Source organism: Solanum dulcamara, chromosome 6 (assembly GCF_947179165.1).
Source record: "Solanum dulcamara chromosome 6, daSolDulc1.2, whole genome shotgun sequence".
Taxonomy (NCBI): Eukaryota; Viridiplantae; Streptophyta; class Magnoliopsida; order Solanales; family Solanaceae; genus Solanum; species Solanum dulcamara.
In genome coordinates, this window is record NC_077242.1 from 73,249,515 (window position 1) to 73,268,554 (window position 19,040).

At 35.6% G+C, this 19,040-nt stretch overlaps 2 protein-coding genes and 1 pseudogene across 3 annotated transcripts; 2 read left to right on the forward strand and 1 right to left on the reverse strand.

Moving 5' to 3' along the window:
* The first annotated feature begins 754 nt into the window (after positions 1-754).
* Positions 755-9,148, forward strand: LOC129891452 (protein OS-9 homolog). The gene is made up of 8 exons (XM_055966826.1): positions 755-958; positions 2,047-2,123; positions 4,665-4,865; positions 5,062-5,133; positions 6,971-7,086; positions 7,540-7,606; positions 7,686-7,792; positions 8,766-9,148. The coding sequence occupies exons 1-8, from the start codon at positions 865-867 to the stop codon at positions 8,920-8,922; spliced, it is 891 nt and encodes a 296-aa protein (XP_055822801.1). The 5' UTR covers positions 755-864; the 3' UTR covers positions 8,923-9,148.
* On the forward strand, positions 3,095-3,218 carry LOC129893631 (U5 spliceosomal RNA; annotated as a pseudogene).
* Positions 9,149-10,047: 899 nt separating the features above from the next.
* Positions 10,048-18,140, reverse strand: LOC129891453 (uncharacterized). 2 transcript variants are annotated; one of them, XR_008767197.1, is made up of 12 exons: positions 17,720-18,140; positions 16,005-16,127; positions 15,527-15,623; positions 15,404-15,439; positions 14,750-14,937; positions 14,543-14,645; positions 14,036-14,217; positions 13,868-13,945; positions 13,503-13,605; positions 12,429-12,522; positions 10,136-10,582; positions 10,048-10,100 (listed from the first exon to the last, which is right to left on the reverse strand). XR_008767197.1 is itself a non-coding variant. In XM_055966827.1 (11 exons), the coding sequence occupies exons 1-11, from the start codon at positions 18,031-18,033 to the stop codon at positions 10,188-10,190; spliced, it is 1,713 nt and encodes a 570-aa protein (XP_055822802.1). In that variant the 5' UTR covers positions 18,034-18,140; the 3' UTR covers positions 10,048-10,187. The 2 variants fall into 2 exon arrangements, 1 of the variants encoding a protein (XP_055822802.1); XM_055966827.1 differs by having other exon boundaries at positions 10,048-10,582.
* Between the last annotated feature and the right edge of the window lie 900 nt (positions 18,141-19,040).

A 19,040-nucleotide genomic window follows, 5' to 3' on the forward strand; every position in this document is an offset into this window, starting at 1 on the left:
AGTATCTTTCATTATGATCAGAAGATTATTTTTTTATCTTTTTAAATTATGTCAAGTTAAAACTAGATAAATAAATGAGTGAGTAGGGTGTACATAAGTCGGTTTGGTTTGGTTTTTCATTAAAGATAACCAAACCAATTATGTTGGTTTATTAAAGTTATAAACCAAATCAAATCAGTCTAATGCCGGTTTTTTCGATTTTGCTTTTAGTCGGTTCTTTCAATTTTCTTGATTTTTCAGTATTTTTTCTTCTTTAAAAAATTACACTGTGATTAAAAAATATATCAAATTGAAGAGGTTGTTTCCTTGATCGCGTGATTTAATGTCGCACTTGAAGTTCTCAATTGAAAGTTGTTCCCTTGATGTGTGATTATATTGCTTAATGACATCTCAAAAACACTTGAATAAATAAAATCAAAAAAATAAGATGTACAATGTCATCTTAAAGACATTGTCTTAGGAAAATATATCAGAAACTCATGAAAAGACACAACACATGTCATTTAAAAAATACTTACAAAGCATATTATAATTAATATTTTTTTTTGTATAAAAAGTAAAATTATATACTTGTATTATGTCGATTTGATTTTGATTCGATTTGACCTTTTTTTTATTAATACCAAATCAAATTAATAATGATCCGTTTACTTTTTTCAATGCTAAATTAACTAAATCAAACCACAAATAATTTTCTTTTATCAATTTAATTTGATTCATGAGTTTGATTTGACTAAAAGACAAACAGTATAGTCCATAAGCAAGAAATTCTCTGTATCACAGACCACTGTATCATATTCTACACCATAATTAGGGTTTCAATTTGGGGCAAAAGAAAGAAAAAAAGTAGAGAAAAGGAAGAAGATGAGATCGGTATGGTGTTTGGTTGTTCTAATTTTCTCCATTAATCTCTTGTACGACGTCGTCACTTCCTCTCAGATATTATCTGTTCACGCAGGTATCCCAAAAATCTCAACCACCATCTTTGTTATTTCAATACTAAATAGGGGAAAAAATAATTTAATTTCAGTTTAAAATCAATTATTGATGTGTTATTTGTAATAAAAATGGAATTTTTTAAGTTTGGTTTGTAATCATTTTTGTTCTTGTTGGATTATGTAGCTTATTATTTACTTAATTTAGAGAGATCATTTGATAATTAGCTAGCGTTTGATCCTAGATTTTAAAAATTATCTTCAACTATTTTCAAGTTCCTTACCCAAGGGAGTGGCCTAGTGATCGGTTCCCATTTGTCCTAGCCTAGGTGGATAGAGTTAATTGGTACGTTATGCTTAATTTTGGGGGTTTTAGGACTTACACTTCCAAAACTCCTAACTTTTTTCCAACTAAAATGCATGTCCAAACACAAATTCAAATTTCAAAGATCACAACAGCTCAAATTTTCAAATTTCAAGGTTCGACTTCAAAATCAATGGTCAAACAGGCGCTAAGAATTTTAAATGTGTTGTTAATGGAGCATGATTGGGAAGAGAAATAATGAGCCTACACTACTAGGTTAATAATACTGTTTAATGTTTGCTTAGCTTTGATTTTTTCTAGGCTTATTTCTTCTTCCTTTTTTGTGTTTTAGAATGATTATTAACTGAAAATGGTTAATAGAATTACACGAAAAAAGGAAAAAGCTTTAACTGGTTGGTGCTCTAAATTTTTAGTACTAGAAACTTTAACTAATAGTTGGGAATGTTAGCTTGAGCTGTGCACCAAGTACTCCCCATCTAGTGTTGGGGTAGGGGAAGAGTAGGTGTATACTGTTCACAGTCTTCCGCTTGCATTTCCAAAAGAGGTTGTTTCCATGCGTTGAAGTCTGACCTACATTCTAGTCACGAAAAGAGAAACTCTATTGTTCACGCCCTTAAATTATTGTTCTTGAATGAAAAAGCAAAACCCACAGCCTTTCTGTTCACTTGACTGCACTAGTGCTGACAAAGTTTACATCTTGCTCAAAATAGAATACTTTCGAGAATTAGTATTATTATTTTCTACTATTAGGTTGTAATTCTTGTGGTTCATTCCTGTTTGTATCAGGCGCATCATTCAGTCAAAGTTCTAAAGAACCAAAATATAAGGTTGAGTTTCATTCAGAAGACTCACCTTTCCAACCGGTAAGTTATTTGTCATATCTCTCACCTTTTTACATATTCATAGGCCCACTATGCACTTCAAAAATGTTATATGTTTGCAATAAAAATGATTTAATTATAAATAAGATTCTAAGAAGTGGATGTAAACTGGAAAGTACACCTCTACTGAGACAAACAAGTACTACTTAAAGTGCATCCACATGTCTGTCCAAGAACATCTATGGTTTCCTTGTGTTTTCCTGGATATATATTTTGCAAGTCAGAGGATTATGACAACTTATTTCAAGTTTATAATTTTTCTTTTGAATCTTTTCTGCTTATTCTTACTCCCATAACAATGGGTCTACACTAGGGATTGGCATTGAGCCCTTAGTTGTTTACTTTAGTTATGGATGAGTTAACCAACATAACACAAGATGAGGTCAAATAATGTATGCTGTTTGTTGATGATATTGTATTAATTGAGAAAACTTGAGAGGGTGTTAGCCAAAAGCTTGAACTATGGAGAAGCTCTTTTTTTTTAAAGAATTGTGGGATCCGGATCAGCTTAAGCGCAGCTCAACTAATTCCACAGGATATCTTTCACCTCCCATCAACAATAGATACCATGTAATTTTGTCCACCAAGGCTAAACCACCTAGTATTTTTGTCTCTGGGATTTGAACCTTAGACGTCATGGTTCGCAATTCACTTCATTGACCACTAGGCTACATTCTTGGATGCATGGAGAAGCTCTTTTGAGAGTACGGGTTTTAGGATCAACAGATGTAAGACTGACTACATGTTCTGCAAGTTAAATGATCAGCATGAGAAGAGCGAAATTACGTTAGACTAGATGGGATTACGGTGCCAACACAAACAATTTAAATATCTAGGCTCATTTCAACTTTCAATAGAATGGAATGATAGATGAAAGATGTTACGCATAGAATTAAAATCGGATTGTTGAAAGCGAGAAGTGCTACCGGGGTGTTATGTAATGAAAATCACGCAGCCACGTGGTGAGTACTAAGCGAACTATTCTTTCGCCTATTACTAAAGAATACTGTTTGTGCGCACTGCGCCACAATCAATGGCATACATTTATTTTTGGAAGGACTTTTCTTAATTGAGGATCCCACAAAAAAATCCTGATTAAAAAAAAGTGATAGAAATCTGCCTACCGAAGTGAAGGTAAGTTCTACAAAATAATTATAAAATCGGTAATATCATATGGTAGTGAATATTGAGCCGCTAAAGTTCAATATATCCACAAGATGAGTGTTGCAGAGATGTATATGCTAAGATGGATGTATGGTCTGGATGAGATAAAAAAAATGACCACATTTGCTAGAAGGTGTTAGTAACACTCATTGAGGATAAAATGAGATAAAGTTGCTTAAGATGGTTTGGTCATGTCCTGTATCACCGTTATGTAGGTGTGAAACTATGTTTACTGAGGGATTTAAAAAGGCAGAGGTAACCTAAAATCATATGGAAAGAAGTTGGCTCGAAAGATCTACAATTTCTTGGAATCAATGCAGACTTGGCTAAAAATAAGGATAATGGAAGAAAAAGACCAATATAGGTAATATCTACTAGTAGGGAATTGGTTTTACTCTCTTTTTTTTGATCGGCAAAGTAAGTATTATTGACCTTATCGCAATACAGTCCCACAAAGTGGGTTATGAGGAAGATAGTGTACATAGACCTTACCTCTACCTCAGAGGTAGAGTTATATGCTAGTAAAGATAACTTTTAATAGTCATAATAATAACAACATTTATTATTATTATTACTATTATTTATATATATTTAACTTAGTTTTCACCTTTATTTTTATTTAGTATAATAATGATATGAGTTGAGCTTAAATGGAGAAACATGGTAAGGGTTCATATCGCCATACTTTTTTGGGTTCTAGGCATAGCTGTTGTTGTTGCTTCACTTTACTCTTGTTTCTTAAAACTTGATTTCTATAAGTTGAGATTGTAAGAGGTGTTGAGGACATAAACGTAGATTGCATTATCATTCACATTTTCATTTAGGATAATATTTTGTTGCAAGCTTGGCTGGTGCTTCTACCTCTGAAGCACAAAAAAGAACTTTTTTTAAATCTCTACATTATGTATACAGAATACCCATACCTGTCATCTGAAACTCAGTACACTATGCGGTAAAACACATGAATTATTTTAGAGTCTATTGTTCTTGAAACTACAATTAAGAATTTAAATCAATGTTAGTCATGCATATAAGGTTACAATGGGAACTGGAAAGCATGCTGAACAGCCTCTTTTGAGCAACGTATTTGAAGTGTAGCATCACCTTTAGGATCCTTTAATGGTGACCCTGGTAACTTGAGGGTTATGAACTGGGGATAAATTTGAGTATGCAAATTTGGTGCCTGAGGGAAAAGTGCAGCTAATATTTTCATTAATTTTGTATGCAACCTATCGGTTGAAGAGAAATGCAAACAGAAATTTGACCTGATATTCTGAGCGAACAATGTTGAGATGGAGGGTGAATTTACATGTATTATTATTCGACAAATCTTGTGTACTGGTGCACTCTGTTTTGCAGGATGATGACCAGGAAACTATTCTTATGCCCAACAAAAACGGGGAGAAGTTCCTCTGTTATTTGCCTAAAGTCAATAAACCGAAGTTTGGTAAACCAGTGACAACCAATATAAGCAGTTTGGTCGTGGACACTGAGAAACGCATCAAGTTGAAGACGCCAGATGAACTACTTGAAGTACTGAAGGATCGATGCCTTATCAGGGTGAGAATCCATCTAGCTCTTCCCTTACCACATGATTTAGATAAGTTAAATATCTACAGACCTTATAAGTTGTAAGTGCATAACTCATGAAAAATATTCAACTATAAGTTTTTACGGTCCGCTCTAGCTGATGTGTTGGGAAGAATTAGTCTAATTTTGTCTGTATGTTATCTTGCACTATCAAACTTTTCTACAGCAAGAAGGGTGGTGGTCATATGAATTCTGTTATGAGAACAAGTTGAGGCAAGTTCATTTGGAGGACGAAAAGGTATGTTTTACTTCACTTTTAAGTATGTGTTCTTCAGGCATGATTTCTCTGAGCAACCTTTTGTTTTTGCACCAAGAATACAACAACAACAACAACAACAACAACAACCCAGTGAAATCCCACACCATGGGGTCTGGGGAGGGTAGAATGTACGCAGACCTTACTCCTACCAAGGTAGGACGGCTGTTTCCTGGAGACCCTCGGCTCAGTAAAAGCATAAATGCATAAAAAATGTTAGATAAGAATAGAAAATTAAAAGCTTTATGAGAAAAACAACAAACAAATAACGAATAGATAACAAATAAATAAAGACTAATAACAAATAACGATTAAATAAATAATTAATAAATAATGAAAGCGTCACAGGTAAAGTTGAGTAATCAAAGCATAGAAAGTAATAAATAATAACAGAAATAACAGAAATCAGAAGTCAAAGCGCAAGAGATCGTAATGCACTACTACACCTATGAATAGAGAAGAATAACGAGACTATGAACTAGCCTTCTACCCTAATTTGGGTCCTCCACACCCTCCTATCTAAGGTCATGTCCTCCGTAAGCTGTAACTGCGCCATGTCCTGTCTAATCACCTCTCCCCAATATTTTAAATATTTAATAGGCTGAGATTTTGTTGCATTGCTTGCCAGAGGTAATCCTACCCACCAAGACGGCAAGACCATAGCAAATGAGGTCCCACTAAGTGCTATGGCTGGGATTTGAACCTAGGATCTCTAGGTAGTTACTCCCGTCTCTCGACCACTAGGCTATCCCATCCTCCCCTCCCATTTTGTATGACTCATGTTGACTTTCACGGTGTTGAAGTTGAATGAGCTGTTATATTCGACTTTGAAATAGCCAAGATCTAGTATAGATTTCTGACAATATCCAGGTCCAGTGGGTGATGCCAAAATCTTTGAGGCAACATTTTCTGAACTGGAAATTTGAGAAGGAAAAAAGAACTAATAGCCTATTTCTTACATGTTCCGAAAAGTTCTTGTTCTTGCTGCTTTTTGGTAATTTTTACTTCTATAGAAGACAGATGATTTACTAGACTTTAAGGATTGCCTATTAACTCCAATTCAAAGAGGATTGCCTGAAAGTCTGCAAACGGAACTAAACTGTTTGTTCTGTTACATATTTTATGCATCCTCTGGATGCAGGTAATATCGTAATTTTGCATTTTGCTTCTCAGTAATTGAAAAGATAACAGTTAAAAGATGTGAAGAGTTAGAAATGTCATATCAAAATCAAAATATTATGATGTAGTAGTAAATATTGATTTGACATTTGAACTTGTTGGATTTCTTATTCAAGTATAGATTTCAAATTATTGGGTAGAAGATTGCACAAACATATTTATTGAAAAAAAAGTAGGTCAAACATATGGATGGAGGATGTATCATTGTGCAAATGCATTTCTTAGTTCATCATAGCCTGCATATTGTTATTATGTACATAGGAGTAATATCTTTTACTCTCTCCGTATTAATATATTTGTTTTACTTTCCTTTTTAGTTTGTTTTAAAACAAGTGTCTCGTTCTATATTTAGTATTTTTTTTAATTCCAACATTCTTACTTTATCCTTAATGATAATTCCTTATAAAAATGACCTGGCATGGTTAAGACCACAACATTCAAAGGATATTGTTGTCATGCTATATACACCTTTACTTTAAGATTACAACATTAAAAAGTCTTCTTTATATTCTTAAACTTCGTGTCTGATCAAACTAGGACAAATAAAATGAAACGGGAGTATATGCATTGTTGATCAATTATTTGCCTTGTTAAAAAGTGTATTCTCTGATCAAAGAAAATATTTGTTATGTGTTTTCAGTTGGTTCAAGAATTTATCTTGGGCTATTATGATGCTGAGGCTACCGAAGCTTATCAGCAGAAGCACTCAGATAATTCAGTACTTAAGGATCCCCGTTCGAAAGATGCATCACAAAGGTATGGATATCAAACTGTGAGTTACTAACTGGCTTGGAAAGAGCTTCTATTATATACCTTGGGTACATAGTGAGTCTGCTAACCACCATTAAAAAGCAAAAGCTCTTCAGTTTCAAGTTTCACATAAGTACTTGACTACAGAAAACAACTATTATCGTACATTTATTCAATTTTATGAAATTTTTGGAAAGTCTTTCTCAAACTTGAAGCACAATGCCTGATGTGTGGATGGATTAAAATTTCTTCTTCATTTTTTCTTATTCTTTTTACTTGGGTTTGAGGCACTTAAGCCGAGGGTCTTTCGGAAACAGCCTCTCTACCTCCTCGAGGTAGTGCCAAGGTCTGCGTTCACTCTACTTCCCAGACCCCACTTAGTGGGATTTCACTGGGTATGTAGTTGTTGTTCTTCTTCTTCATTATAATTAATTTCTCCAACTCTTTTGACTTCTGTAGATATCATGCTCATATCTATACTAACGGAACTACATGTGACTTAACAAATGAGCCACGACAGACAGAGGTATGAAGCTGTTCTTTTGCTTTTTACTATTTGTCTTTTTTATTATAAAATTATGTATTTCTCATGGACTCAATTCTAGGTGAGGTTTGTTTGCTCAGAACCTAGAGCTATGATAAGCTCTATAACTGAATTATCCACCTGCAAGTACGCTCTCACCATACACTGTCCAACCCTCTGCAAACACCCGTAAGTTATTCTGCTTGTTTTTTTTTCTCTAAGTTACTCCTGATTTTTTGTTTAATTCTTCTCTCTTATGGCTGCTGACGAGGCGGTAAGTCATCCTTTCTCTCTGGGCTGTCTGCTATTTCTGGTCGTTACTTGCTTTCATTAGTTACTGACTGGCACTGCTGCTAGATATTGAGAATCTGAGACTTTTGTAGATAGGAATTGGAAATCCAGTTGTTTTTCGTGTTGGTGTGAATTACTGGTCAAAAGCATTTATCAAGAAGTACCATCACCTGAAAAGACATGCTTACTATAGGTCTTGATCAAAAATGAGCAGACCACCACATTAAACATGTCGTGACGGTGTAGGAATCAGATAGTTTTTTCATTCTTTACTCCAATCTTAGTTGTCTTGGCAATTTCTGATAGTCTTAACAACAACAACAAACCCAACGTAATCCTACAAGTGGGGTCTGGAGAGGGTGGTGTGTACGTAGACCTTACCCTTACCCCAACCTTCTGGCCACCTTTTTGTGAGAGTCTACACTTGTGGAATTTGATGCTTGGTTGTGCAGTTGATATTTTCATACACAAGATTTGTATATATTGGATAATGAACAAAGTTCCTCCCTCAGTTTGATGCACATTATGCTCGACTTCAAAAGTATGTCTTTGATAGATCAATTTTCAATAGGAAGAGTTCAACGGGTCACTTCATTGAACACTTCATTTACTCTTATATGTTTCTGAATGTTAGCATTTTTGCTACGCAATCATTTAGGTTTGGTTATCTTGACATTTATAGCTTGTTCTCAACTCATTTCTCTGGTCGTCAACATTTGCTCTGATTTCAGAAACAGTCTCTCTACCTCCTAAGGTAGGGGTAAGGGCTGCGTACACACTTCCCTCCCCAAACCTCACTTGTGGGATTACACTAGGTATGTTGTTGTTGTTGTCGTCAGCATTTGCTCTGATTGTTAATTGTTCTATGCAGGCTCTTTCAGGAAGAAAGGCCAGTGTGGCATACCATTAACTGTAATAAACTTCCGAAAGATTACAGAGAAATGAACGTTGAAGAAAACTTTGAAAATGAAAAGATCGCCATGGTGACAGACTCAGAGTATCAGCCTTTGATTCAGACGAGCACGTGAAAGTGGAGGAAGACAATTTAGAAGATGAAAATATCACTGTAGCAACATAATACATACATGACCTATGAAAGGAATTTTTTCTATTTACTGCAGAAATGTTACATTTATCGACTTATCAAGAAGCTAAGGTAAAACACATTTTTCTCAAGGTACAGGGATAGAAGTCACATTTGTTCAGGAAACATGACCCCCTAATGTTATAATATAAGATGGCATTTTAGCTCAAGCATTCTCAAAGATTGTGCACTACTTTCAAGATTCTAATGCTTAATTGTTGGTGAGTTTATTCACATGTTCTTTGTCTTAATTTATTGTACGGTGAACGCAATTGATGAGTTTTTCCTGGTTTGTTTTTAAGACCATTGACCTCACCTCTCTAAAGAGAAGAGGAGACTTAAATTCAAAAGAAAAAGGGAAAGCAAGACACAAAAATACTTCTCGGAAAATAAGTGGGTTTCTTATGTGTTTGGTACGTAAGAGAAAAATATTATCCTAAAAATATTTATATATAATTTAGATAAAAAATACTGTGTGATGGGGTAGTGAGTGGGAGCTATGGAGTGGAATGAAGATGAGGTGTATAGGAGGGTGGAGAAAACACAATCAATGTAAAATGTCACTTGTGAAACTTGTTTTCTCTATCTTCATTAAGAAAGTCATTTTTCTTATTTTTAAGAAACTTAAAATGTTTTCTAAACTGGAGGTCACAATTCATGTTTCAATTTCCGGGAGATGAATAAGAGGTATCAAACTTTTCATCATCCTGACATCAAGCTATTTTTCTGACTCTTGTACTGTCTTTAACAAACCAATTATTGAGCATCAATAGAACATGACCCATAAATTTGTATGAAAATTCACTAAAATTACAACAAATAGTAATTTCAATCCATAATTTTTAAAATATAATGGGTTTCATGCTAAGGCCTAAGAACCTTAAAGATTTTACTCATAGAGCTTGGATCCTGAATCCGTCTCTGAATCAGGACCAAGAGGAAGTTGATAGAGTAGGTTGAGTGATAAAACTCTATACCATAAATGCAAAAATAATTTAACAAAAAGTAAAGCAAGGCATCAAATTTTCCTTTGAAAGGGAACTATTCAAAACCCATTTCATTCAAGGACTAGGCTATAAGATTAGATATTCTATAGACAGCAAACTATTCAAGTTTGTCAAACTGTACTGTACTTTTAACTACGAATAATTCCTAACATGTACTGTACTTTTAACTACGAATAATTCTCAACATGTACTGTACTTTTAACTACGATGATGAACCAATCTCTATATTATCTCCTACAGTTAATAAAGCTAAGTACTCGTTTATAGCTTCACCTTCTTCCGTAACCTCAATGTCGTAGTCAGAGTAAGCATCTCCTTTTAGTAATTCACCAGTAATCTCATCTTCCATTTCTACATCACGCATCTCAACTTTGTTATGACTTGTACCTCCATCACTACCTGAGCCTGTGTTAGTACCAGATCCATCTTCACTTTGGACATTAGTTAGAGGATCATTTGCAATTCCATCTCCCTCGTGATCATTGTGTGGAGCATTGTTTACATTGTGATCTCCTGCTGCAGCAGTATTACTTGTTCCTCCAAGTAGATGATCTAGCGCTGCTTGACTCGTGCCAAGACTGCGAATAGCTGCAGCCGCTGCCAAAACAAAACCATTTTATATTGTTATGCCAGCTCAAATGACGACCCTATTAAATTAGACTATACTACTCAAGAAATGAAAGCAAATGAGAGTTCATGACTATAAATCCCCAGCTATTACATTCTAATTAACTAGTAGTGAGTTGCCAGCAGGCAGCAGCTTAGCACGATCGTTGAGCAAGGCAAAAACCAATCATTTTTTTTATAACCGTGGTCTCCGGCCTAGCTTGTGCGCATCTCGACTAATTTCACAAGATACCGGTCACCTCCCACCACCAACAGATAGGTAACTCTGTCCACCAAGGCTAGGACAGATGGGAACAAATTACTGAGCAATACAGAGATGAAGAGTTCCCTATGCTTTTTGATCAAGAAAAAAAAAGCATAGGAAACTCTTCATCTTTGTACTGCGAGGAAGATAGGGTGAGTAATAGAAAAACAGTCACCAAGTAAGGAGACTCCAAAAACTGAAAGAATTTCTTGGCTACCAAACCATTATGAACAGCCCAATCAGATAAATTCTTACATGATATTCTAATTTGAGGCAATGGCGATCCTCGTATATGTAGTTTCTGCAAGTGTTAATTCAAAAGGTAGTCTACTTGAATTATTCCTTGATGCTGGCATGAGATTGGTGTTCCCTTTTGTGAAGAAATGGACATTGGGCCTTGACTCAACGCCAAAAGGTATCTCATGAGGTGAGAATTGTCCAAAACCATGCAAGGAGACTAATCCCACATCCCACAACTATTGTGGACAACTAAACACCCACTCCACATACCCACAAACCATAACGCAACTCCAAAAGGTCTGCTAACTACTGCATTAACCTCAAAAACTACCTAACCAACAGGTGAAAGCATAATTCATGAAATTCCACCAATATCAGGGGATATTAGTTACTGTTGAATTATTCAAATGTAATTAGTGATTCCTATCTAGTTGGCAGACTAACATGTTTGTTAGGAATCCTAGTTGAGTCAAAGCATTTCTTTATTAGTTGCTAATATTTAGCTTAGTGGATAATTAGTGGTCAAGTTAGAGAGTCATACTTTCAGTAAGTTTCTCTAGTTAGTTGAGTTTTTAATTCCTATTTGAAGAGTCCTACGTAACTTGGTTTAGTAGCATGAATGAAAAACGTGTGAAGTTCTCTGCAATTGTCTTCTTCTTCTTATACAGTGCTCTTTCTTTCTTCAATTCCCCAACACCTACATATTTTTGTCCTTTTCCTTTTTATTTGGTGGCTGAGGACCAGTAGAGACCTTGCCTACAATCATTAATGATTCTTCTGCTCACTCAATACACATTTCTTGGAACCTATTCGACCCATTATGTTACAAAATCAACACTTCAAATAATCACTTTTTATGGAAGAATGATATGTCAAAAATTGATTTGCAGAAATAATAAGCAAATGCTAATAGAATTAACGAGATCAGTTTAGCGAATAATTCTGCCTTAGCCACTTTTGTCATTCTAAGATCTTTCTAACTATTTGTCAACAAGGTGGCAGTGGCCTCTGTGGCCCTAGTGAGGTGACATGAGAGGTTGGCTATAGTGGGTATGAGGAGAGGTAGAGGTAGGTCGAAGAAGTATCAGGGAGTTGATTACACTAGGTATGTTGTTGGATTTGAGTCCCTAAAAAAGGTAGTGTATCAACTATTTAGAGCTAAAGCAAAAGGATCTCAGTAAACTTGCTTTACCAGACCCTAAGAGCTAATACTGCAATGCCTCACAACAAAATGCTCACCTCAAAATTAAGTAAACCAGGCAGCTACTAAAAATTAATGGCCATGGACCAAAACTTAAATCAGGATAGATGAATTTAACAAATGCTAGATACCTGCTTCTCTGGGGAAACCCATCGATACAAGTTCTTCAATTGAAGCATTAGCTGCTTGACGCAATCTTTTCTTCTTCCTCGACTCAATATGTATCTGCATTACGAAAAGAGAAAGTATATAACCAGAGATATTCTTCGATAAATGAGCTCTACGAGTCAGAACACCAGAAATTGATAAATCCTATTTACAGGGTATCATTTTTCAACTATATCAAAGCACGTTGCCAGCAAAATTAGGTGCTTATTCCCATTTTATTTAATTAACGAATTGACCAGCTAGCCGATATTTTTTTCAGTAAGTCAAATCTTCATTAGTAAACATCAAGTTGGTGTCAAAAGTATTTACAAAGGTGTCCATATGACTAGTAAACAGAAAGTTGAACCCTTCGGGATGGCCCAGTGGTTTGGGCTTGGAACTTCCATGTTGGAGGTCTCAAGTTTGAAACCCCTTGCCAGGGAAAGGAAGGGGTTTGCCTTCTGGGTCGAGCTCGTCACACCGGGCTTGCCTAGTGCGGATTACCTCTCTTGTGTGGTTTGCGAGTTATTGCATAGAAGCGGGGGTTTTACCCTGTGCGCATCCAAAGGGTAGCGGTTGCGGGTTTCCCTTGTCATAAAAAAAAAAGAAGTATTTATGAGTTGACCACCACCATTCATCAAATTTGCCAGTTGTCTATTTTGAGCTTGTCTAAATCATAAGAGCAAGAGACTCCGACCCATCTTTTCTGATACTTCTACAAGAATATAAATTCTCTACATAAAAGTTAGGAAGTAGAACCACTAGAGATTTCTCTTGGTCTACCTCTGACGGTAATAATCATCAGCACTTCGTAATATTTGATTGATAACTATTTTGCATATTCCTTTTCCTAAAGAAGTTCCTAGGGCATTCAAACACTTTTGACAAGCATTTGCTGCAGCTCATCATGAAAACCTAGATCGAATTAACTAAAAGGAACACAGACCAACCAATCCCCAAATTATAAATTTGTAATCAAATTCGACCAATAACTAATACCTGGGTAAGTACTCGACTAATAGCTTCATATGGACATTTATTCATGCCAGGAAATTTACCTGTATCGAAGAATTAGCTTCTGGATTTGTCAAGTCATCCAAAGCCTTTTGTGTGTCATTTTCATTTCGTCGAAGTGCTTCTGCAGCAAGCTCTTTCTCAAACCTGGCATTCAGGAATATGAATGAGTATTATAGAAATACCAGGCCAGTCAAGACTTAACGTAAGCATGACTTAGGATAAAAGAAGCTCAGTCATTCTGGTTTATGAACCAAATGCACTGTTTGATAGCCGAAAAGCTCTCCTTCAGATTTTCTGATCCAGTGTTAGTTATGACCATAAAAAGTAGTTTCAGTCAAATTGTCCTATGCAAGGGACATATGGAACTTCTTCACTCGAAAGATCCTGTGATACAAGTCTTACTTACCCAATTGACACCAATTCATTCAGCCTCTCGATATCAACAGCTTTTCCAAGGGGAGTCATTCCATAACGCTTTTGCTCCCTACAGTTAATATGGTAAACAAGCTTAGTAATGTATCTAATCTTAGTGAAATACAGAAAGGACTTATAATTTAAGCAAAGATAAATTCACATGATCTCCTTCTGCCGCTTGAGGTCATCCTCCCTTTTCCTTGCTTTCTTTTCTTTCTCTTCAACAAGAAAATCAACAGAACTTTCTATTACTTGGTTGTTCATGCGCAGCGCTCTCTTGGCATCCTGTTCTTTGTAGCCCATACCCAAAAGTAAGGACAAAGCTTCATCTGGAATTTGAAGCTGTTTTTTTAAGAAAGACAAAAAAATGGTTTAACTGTTTTTGAAGTATTAACCAAGAGAGAAGGAACAACAGCTGATATCCCAAAGAAGAGAAGCAATAGATGTGTATGTGAACTCTATAGACTAATAAGTCGGCATCACAAGCAGCGCTAACCAAATTACACCACAGCACATGAACAACCAGATAGAAAGTGAAGCAAAAGTAGACACTGGAGGTGAATATACTATCTCCTACAAGAACTGAAAATATTTTCCAAACATCTGTCTATTAGTGAAAACGGGAAGAGCCTACCATCATCAGCTTTACAAAGAAAGACAAGCTAACCTGCAAAAACTTGGCTTGAGCAGATGTCAAGGACTTTCTAGATTTTTCAATCTGACTGCTATGATATGCCACTACTCCTTCTAGAAGCTCCAGCCTCAAATGTCTAAAAAGAAGATACGGAAGCAACAAATTTCAAATAATGTTGCAAGGCACTTTTTCCTGCATTATACACATGCAGTATCAATCTGTTTTGAAGGGTTTACTCACAATGCAATCTCCGGATAACGTCCTTTTTGAAGCAGTCTGAGACGACTCGCTTCCTTCCCATGAGAACGCTCGAGCCCTTCCCTAGCTTTTGCTAGGCGGACTCCTGCAACTGAGAGCCAGCTGATATCTCGGAGCATAAAGTAGCACCACACCATGTCTATTTGCAGAATGGGTACATTGTCAACCATCTGAAAAGCCAAAGAGGAAGGGCGGAATCATCAGATAACAGCTATGGAGCAAATTTCTGCAGACAAGTGAATAAAGTGTCTTGCCATAAAATAGAACTATACATTTTATAAATGCTAAGCACTATTTACAAGATACGGTCATTCAAGGACTGACAACAAAGACTCAGATCAAATGACCATATGAGAAGAGTAACAAGGACATGTTCTGTGACTTTATTGCAATAAATAAACTTTATATCTTATTTTCTTTGATTTCTTTCCTTTTCCATATTATAAAACTCAAAAGAGCAAGGTCACTTTTTTTCATTTGTTGCAGAAGTCCAAGGTCACTTTTTACATCAATTCCCGGAGAAATTCACATTTATAAATTGCGAGCAATCATTAAATAATGAACATTCACGGCTCTCATCTTAATAACAATATTGCTTAAACTAATAAGTACTCAATTTTTTGGAAGAAAACTCACCTCGATGAGTTTCTGGTCGCAGAGAGAGAAAGCTTCCTGCAAAAGAGAACCCACTTCTGTATGAGCATTCAACCAGATGTTTATATATACATGGGGAATAGCAAGGAAAAGATTAGCAATAACCTCTCCCATGGTCAGCACTTCTAGTGCTTCCTTATATTTTTTCTTCCTCATCAAGGCTTTTGCATTTGCGTGAAGCATGAGACCCATCATTATTGCCCTAAAAAGTAAAAGGCAAAGGAATCAACAGATCATGTTTCATAGTCAATATGAAACTGTTTACTAAGTAGGTTACAACAACAACAAAAAACCCAATCCCACCGATGGGGTCTGGGAGGGTAGTGTGTATGCAGACCTTACCCCTACCTTGTGATGGTAGAGAGGTTGTTTCCGATAGACCCTCGGCTCAAGGAGAGATGAAAAAGAAGCAGTAATAACATACAGTAACAACAACAAGATATTAAATAATCGAAGCAAAAAAAATAATCAGATATTACTAAAGATCAAAGAATAAGTAACTCAAAAAATAATACTAATACTCCTAGTGAGGAAAAGAAATACGCTTGTTTACTAGATAGGCTAGAAAAATAATTTTGCATACCGCTGGTCAGTCTCAGATCCCAGTTGCACCTTTTGTCCACTCTGATTTTCGAGCTCCAGATTGAAATCTTCAACAGGTAATGAGCCATCTGCATGTCTCATTGACAGAGAAATAGCAGCAGCCCTGTAATTCCAATCATATCAGTAGTTAGCTAGAAAAGAACAATACAGGAAAACATGTCTATCCAGGCAAAGAAGTCAAAGTTGACTGGGTTAAAATAAGGATACACTTCAATACTAGGAAGGAAAGCAAATTAAAGCAAGACCACAAAAAGGGAAGTCAGCGAAATACATAGACAATGTAAATTACTATTCTAATCTCTATCCTCCATAAATAAATCATATCTACTATAAGCGAAATACATCAATAGACAATTAAAGTTGCCACCAACAGTCAAATTGGTGGAGGTGGATGCTAAGTTTTTTCCGAGCCACTTCAGCGTGAGTTCATGAGACACACTTGTGTCAAGTAGTTGTGTCTATTTGGTCATTGGCATAGTTCAAGTGTCTATCTCACGTTGGTGGCAACATTAAGTGTCTACTATCCATGTAGTTTGCTGCTACTATATCATCAGAAACTACCAGAGGGTCACCACATCACAACTATTAGAATCCCCAAATTCAGTGGAAATACAACAGAAAACACGCAACACAAGTCAACATCAGAATGAAATATTCATTTACATGTACCAAAATAGCAGAGCTAAATCAGACACTACTTTCACTCTGAATTCTGATCACACTATTTAAGAACAGAATTCATAATCCATAGCAAATAGAATCCCAAGTCAAATTCAGTGAAGACATACAACAAATAAAGAAGAAGATGAACAACAACAAAAAAGGAACCCCCCACCCAAACACAACAATGATCACAATCAAAATCAGTTTAAGTACCAAGATAAAAGCTAGATAAGACACTACTTTCACTCTGATCACACTATTTAAAAACAGAATTCACAACCCTTAGCAAATAGAATCCCAAGTCAAACTAAGTGGAGACATAAAACAAATAACGAAGAAGATAAACCAAAAAAGAACCCCCCCACCCCCTCAAACATGCACACACACATACAACAATGATCACAATCAAAATCAATTTTATGTACCAAGATAAAAGCTACACAAGCCACTAATTTTCAGTCTGATCACCCTCATGAAAGCCTACCACCACCACCCCACACAAAAAAAGAATTTTTTTTAACAATCAATTTTATACACCAAGATAAAAGCTAAATATGCCCCTAATTTTCACTCTGATCACCCTTTAGAAACAAAACTCACATAGTATAATAGAATCAAGAAAACAACACGAGAAGAACATAAAGAATGACAAAAAAAAATGCTAACTTTAGCCTTGAAAGTGTTCTTCCTCAGCCAAAGTTTCTTCTTTATATGTACCAAAATAGCAGCTAAACTATCCACTACTTTCACTCTGATCACACTATTTCAAAAACAGAACTCACAACCCATTGCAAATAGAATCCCAATTCAAACTCAGTGAAAACATAAAACAAAGATGAAAAACAACAAACACTCCCCCACCCCCCACCAAACACACACACAACTATGATCATGATCATGATCACAATCAAAATCATTTTTTATGTACCAACATAAAAGCTAAACAAGTCACTAACTTTTCACTCTGATCACCCAACCCCATCAAGTGATTCAATAAAAGAACATAAAGAATGACAAAAAAAAAATACTAACTTTAGCCTAGAAAGCCTAGTACTACGTTCTTCCTCAGCCAAAGACTCTTCTTTTACAGACTTCCCTTGATCAACAGAAACCCTTGAAGCCAAAATCTTTGCACTATTTCTAACACCCAATTGGCTCAGCTTCTCAGTTCCATCACCATCTTTCAACAATTTACCAGCACATATAAGGTTAATTGTTTCGGGTCCTCCACCATGACCCGATCTTTTTGCTACCTCTTCTCTTAACATTGGTACTGTCCATTCTTCCAATTCCACTTCCAGTACACCACTCCATGCCCCTCCAATCTTCAATTTTGCAGACCCCATATGCTTATTTTGCACAGAAAATAGTAAAAAGTTTGATTCTTCAAGTCTTTAACTTGGGAGAAAAGACTTGGAATCTTGTTTATATATAGGACGTTTTAAGTCCCAAGTCTTTTTTGGAGAAAAAAACCTGGTCTGTATCGAAAACTTGGTGTGTGTTTTTCTTTTTACACTTAAGCCCTACAAGTTTTTCTGGGGATCACTTGGGGGCCGTTTGGTACGAGAGATGAAGGATAATAATCTCGAGATAAAATATATAATTATTTAATTATACATTTTATTAAGGGTATTAATTAGTACGGGAATATTTATTCCATTTTATTTATCTCATCTCCATACCAAACAATATCCGAAATTATAATAATCTTTTACAATTTGTTTTTTTTAATTGATTTAAAAAAGATTATTTTTTTTGACAATTATTAATATTTTTTCGACGTTCAAAAAATACTTTTGAATTTTTAGTCCTAAACTAAAAAAAATATGCAGAAGACTTTCAACTTTGTAATTCATGAATACTGTTACTTATTGATTTATCATATTAATTTTGTGTTTTTAAATTATATTTTTAATTATTTAATTGTCTAACTACCGATTGAATACTCCAAATGTAGAGTTGAACTTGGGAAGTTTTATATTTAAGAGAGAGATATGCACAATTACCTTCCTTGGTTATTTTACACAACTTTTAATGTGTTTTTGTTAATTTCAATTTCAAAAATACAGTATGTCATGTTAAAACTTTTCTTTTTCATTATTTTTATGATTGTGCCTCGTAGCACGGCAGCACCCGTACTATTGAAATGGCTCATTCTCAGAAGAGGATTCATACTCGACTATTCCTTATTCAGTAATGGACTAAGGCTATCTCGATCCACAGAATAGGTTGGAGGGTCGATTGCGCTTCGAAGGCAAACTCCCCACAATGGCACATGTTTGCGAAAAAGCTGCAATTGCTCTTGCTCAACTCTTCATGGCACGGTTGGCCGGGAATGAGAACAAAAGGAGAA

Coding starts and splice junctions, on each gene's coding strand:
- LOC129891452 (XM_055966826.1), top strand. CDS start 865: ATGAGATCGGTATGGTGTTTGGTTGTTCTAATTTTCTCCATTAATCTC. Junction 4,866..5,061: donor AGGATCGATGCCTTATCAGG/GTGAGAATCCAT, acceptor ACTTTTCTACAG/CAAGAAGGGTGGTGGTCATA. Junction 5,134..6,970: donor TTCATTTGGAGGACGAAAAG/GTATGTTTTACT, acceptor ATGTGTTTTCAG/TTGGTTCAAGAATTTATCTT.
- LOC129891453 (XM_055966827.1), bottom strand. CDS start 18,033: ATGGGGTCTGCAAAATTGAAGATTGGAGGGGCATGGAGTGGTGTACTG. Junction 14,218..14,542: donor CTCAAGCCAAGTTTTTGCAG/GTTAGCTTGTCT, acceptor TTAAAAAAACAG/CTTCAAATTCCAGATGAAGC. Junction 13,946..14,035: donor AAGCGGCAGAAGGAGATCAT/GTGAATTTATCT, acceptor TATTAACTGTAG/GGAGCAAAAGCGTTATGGAA.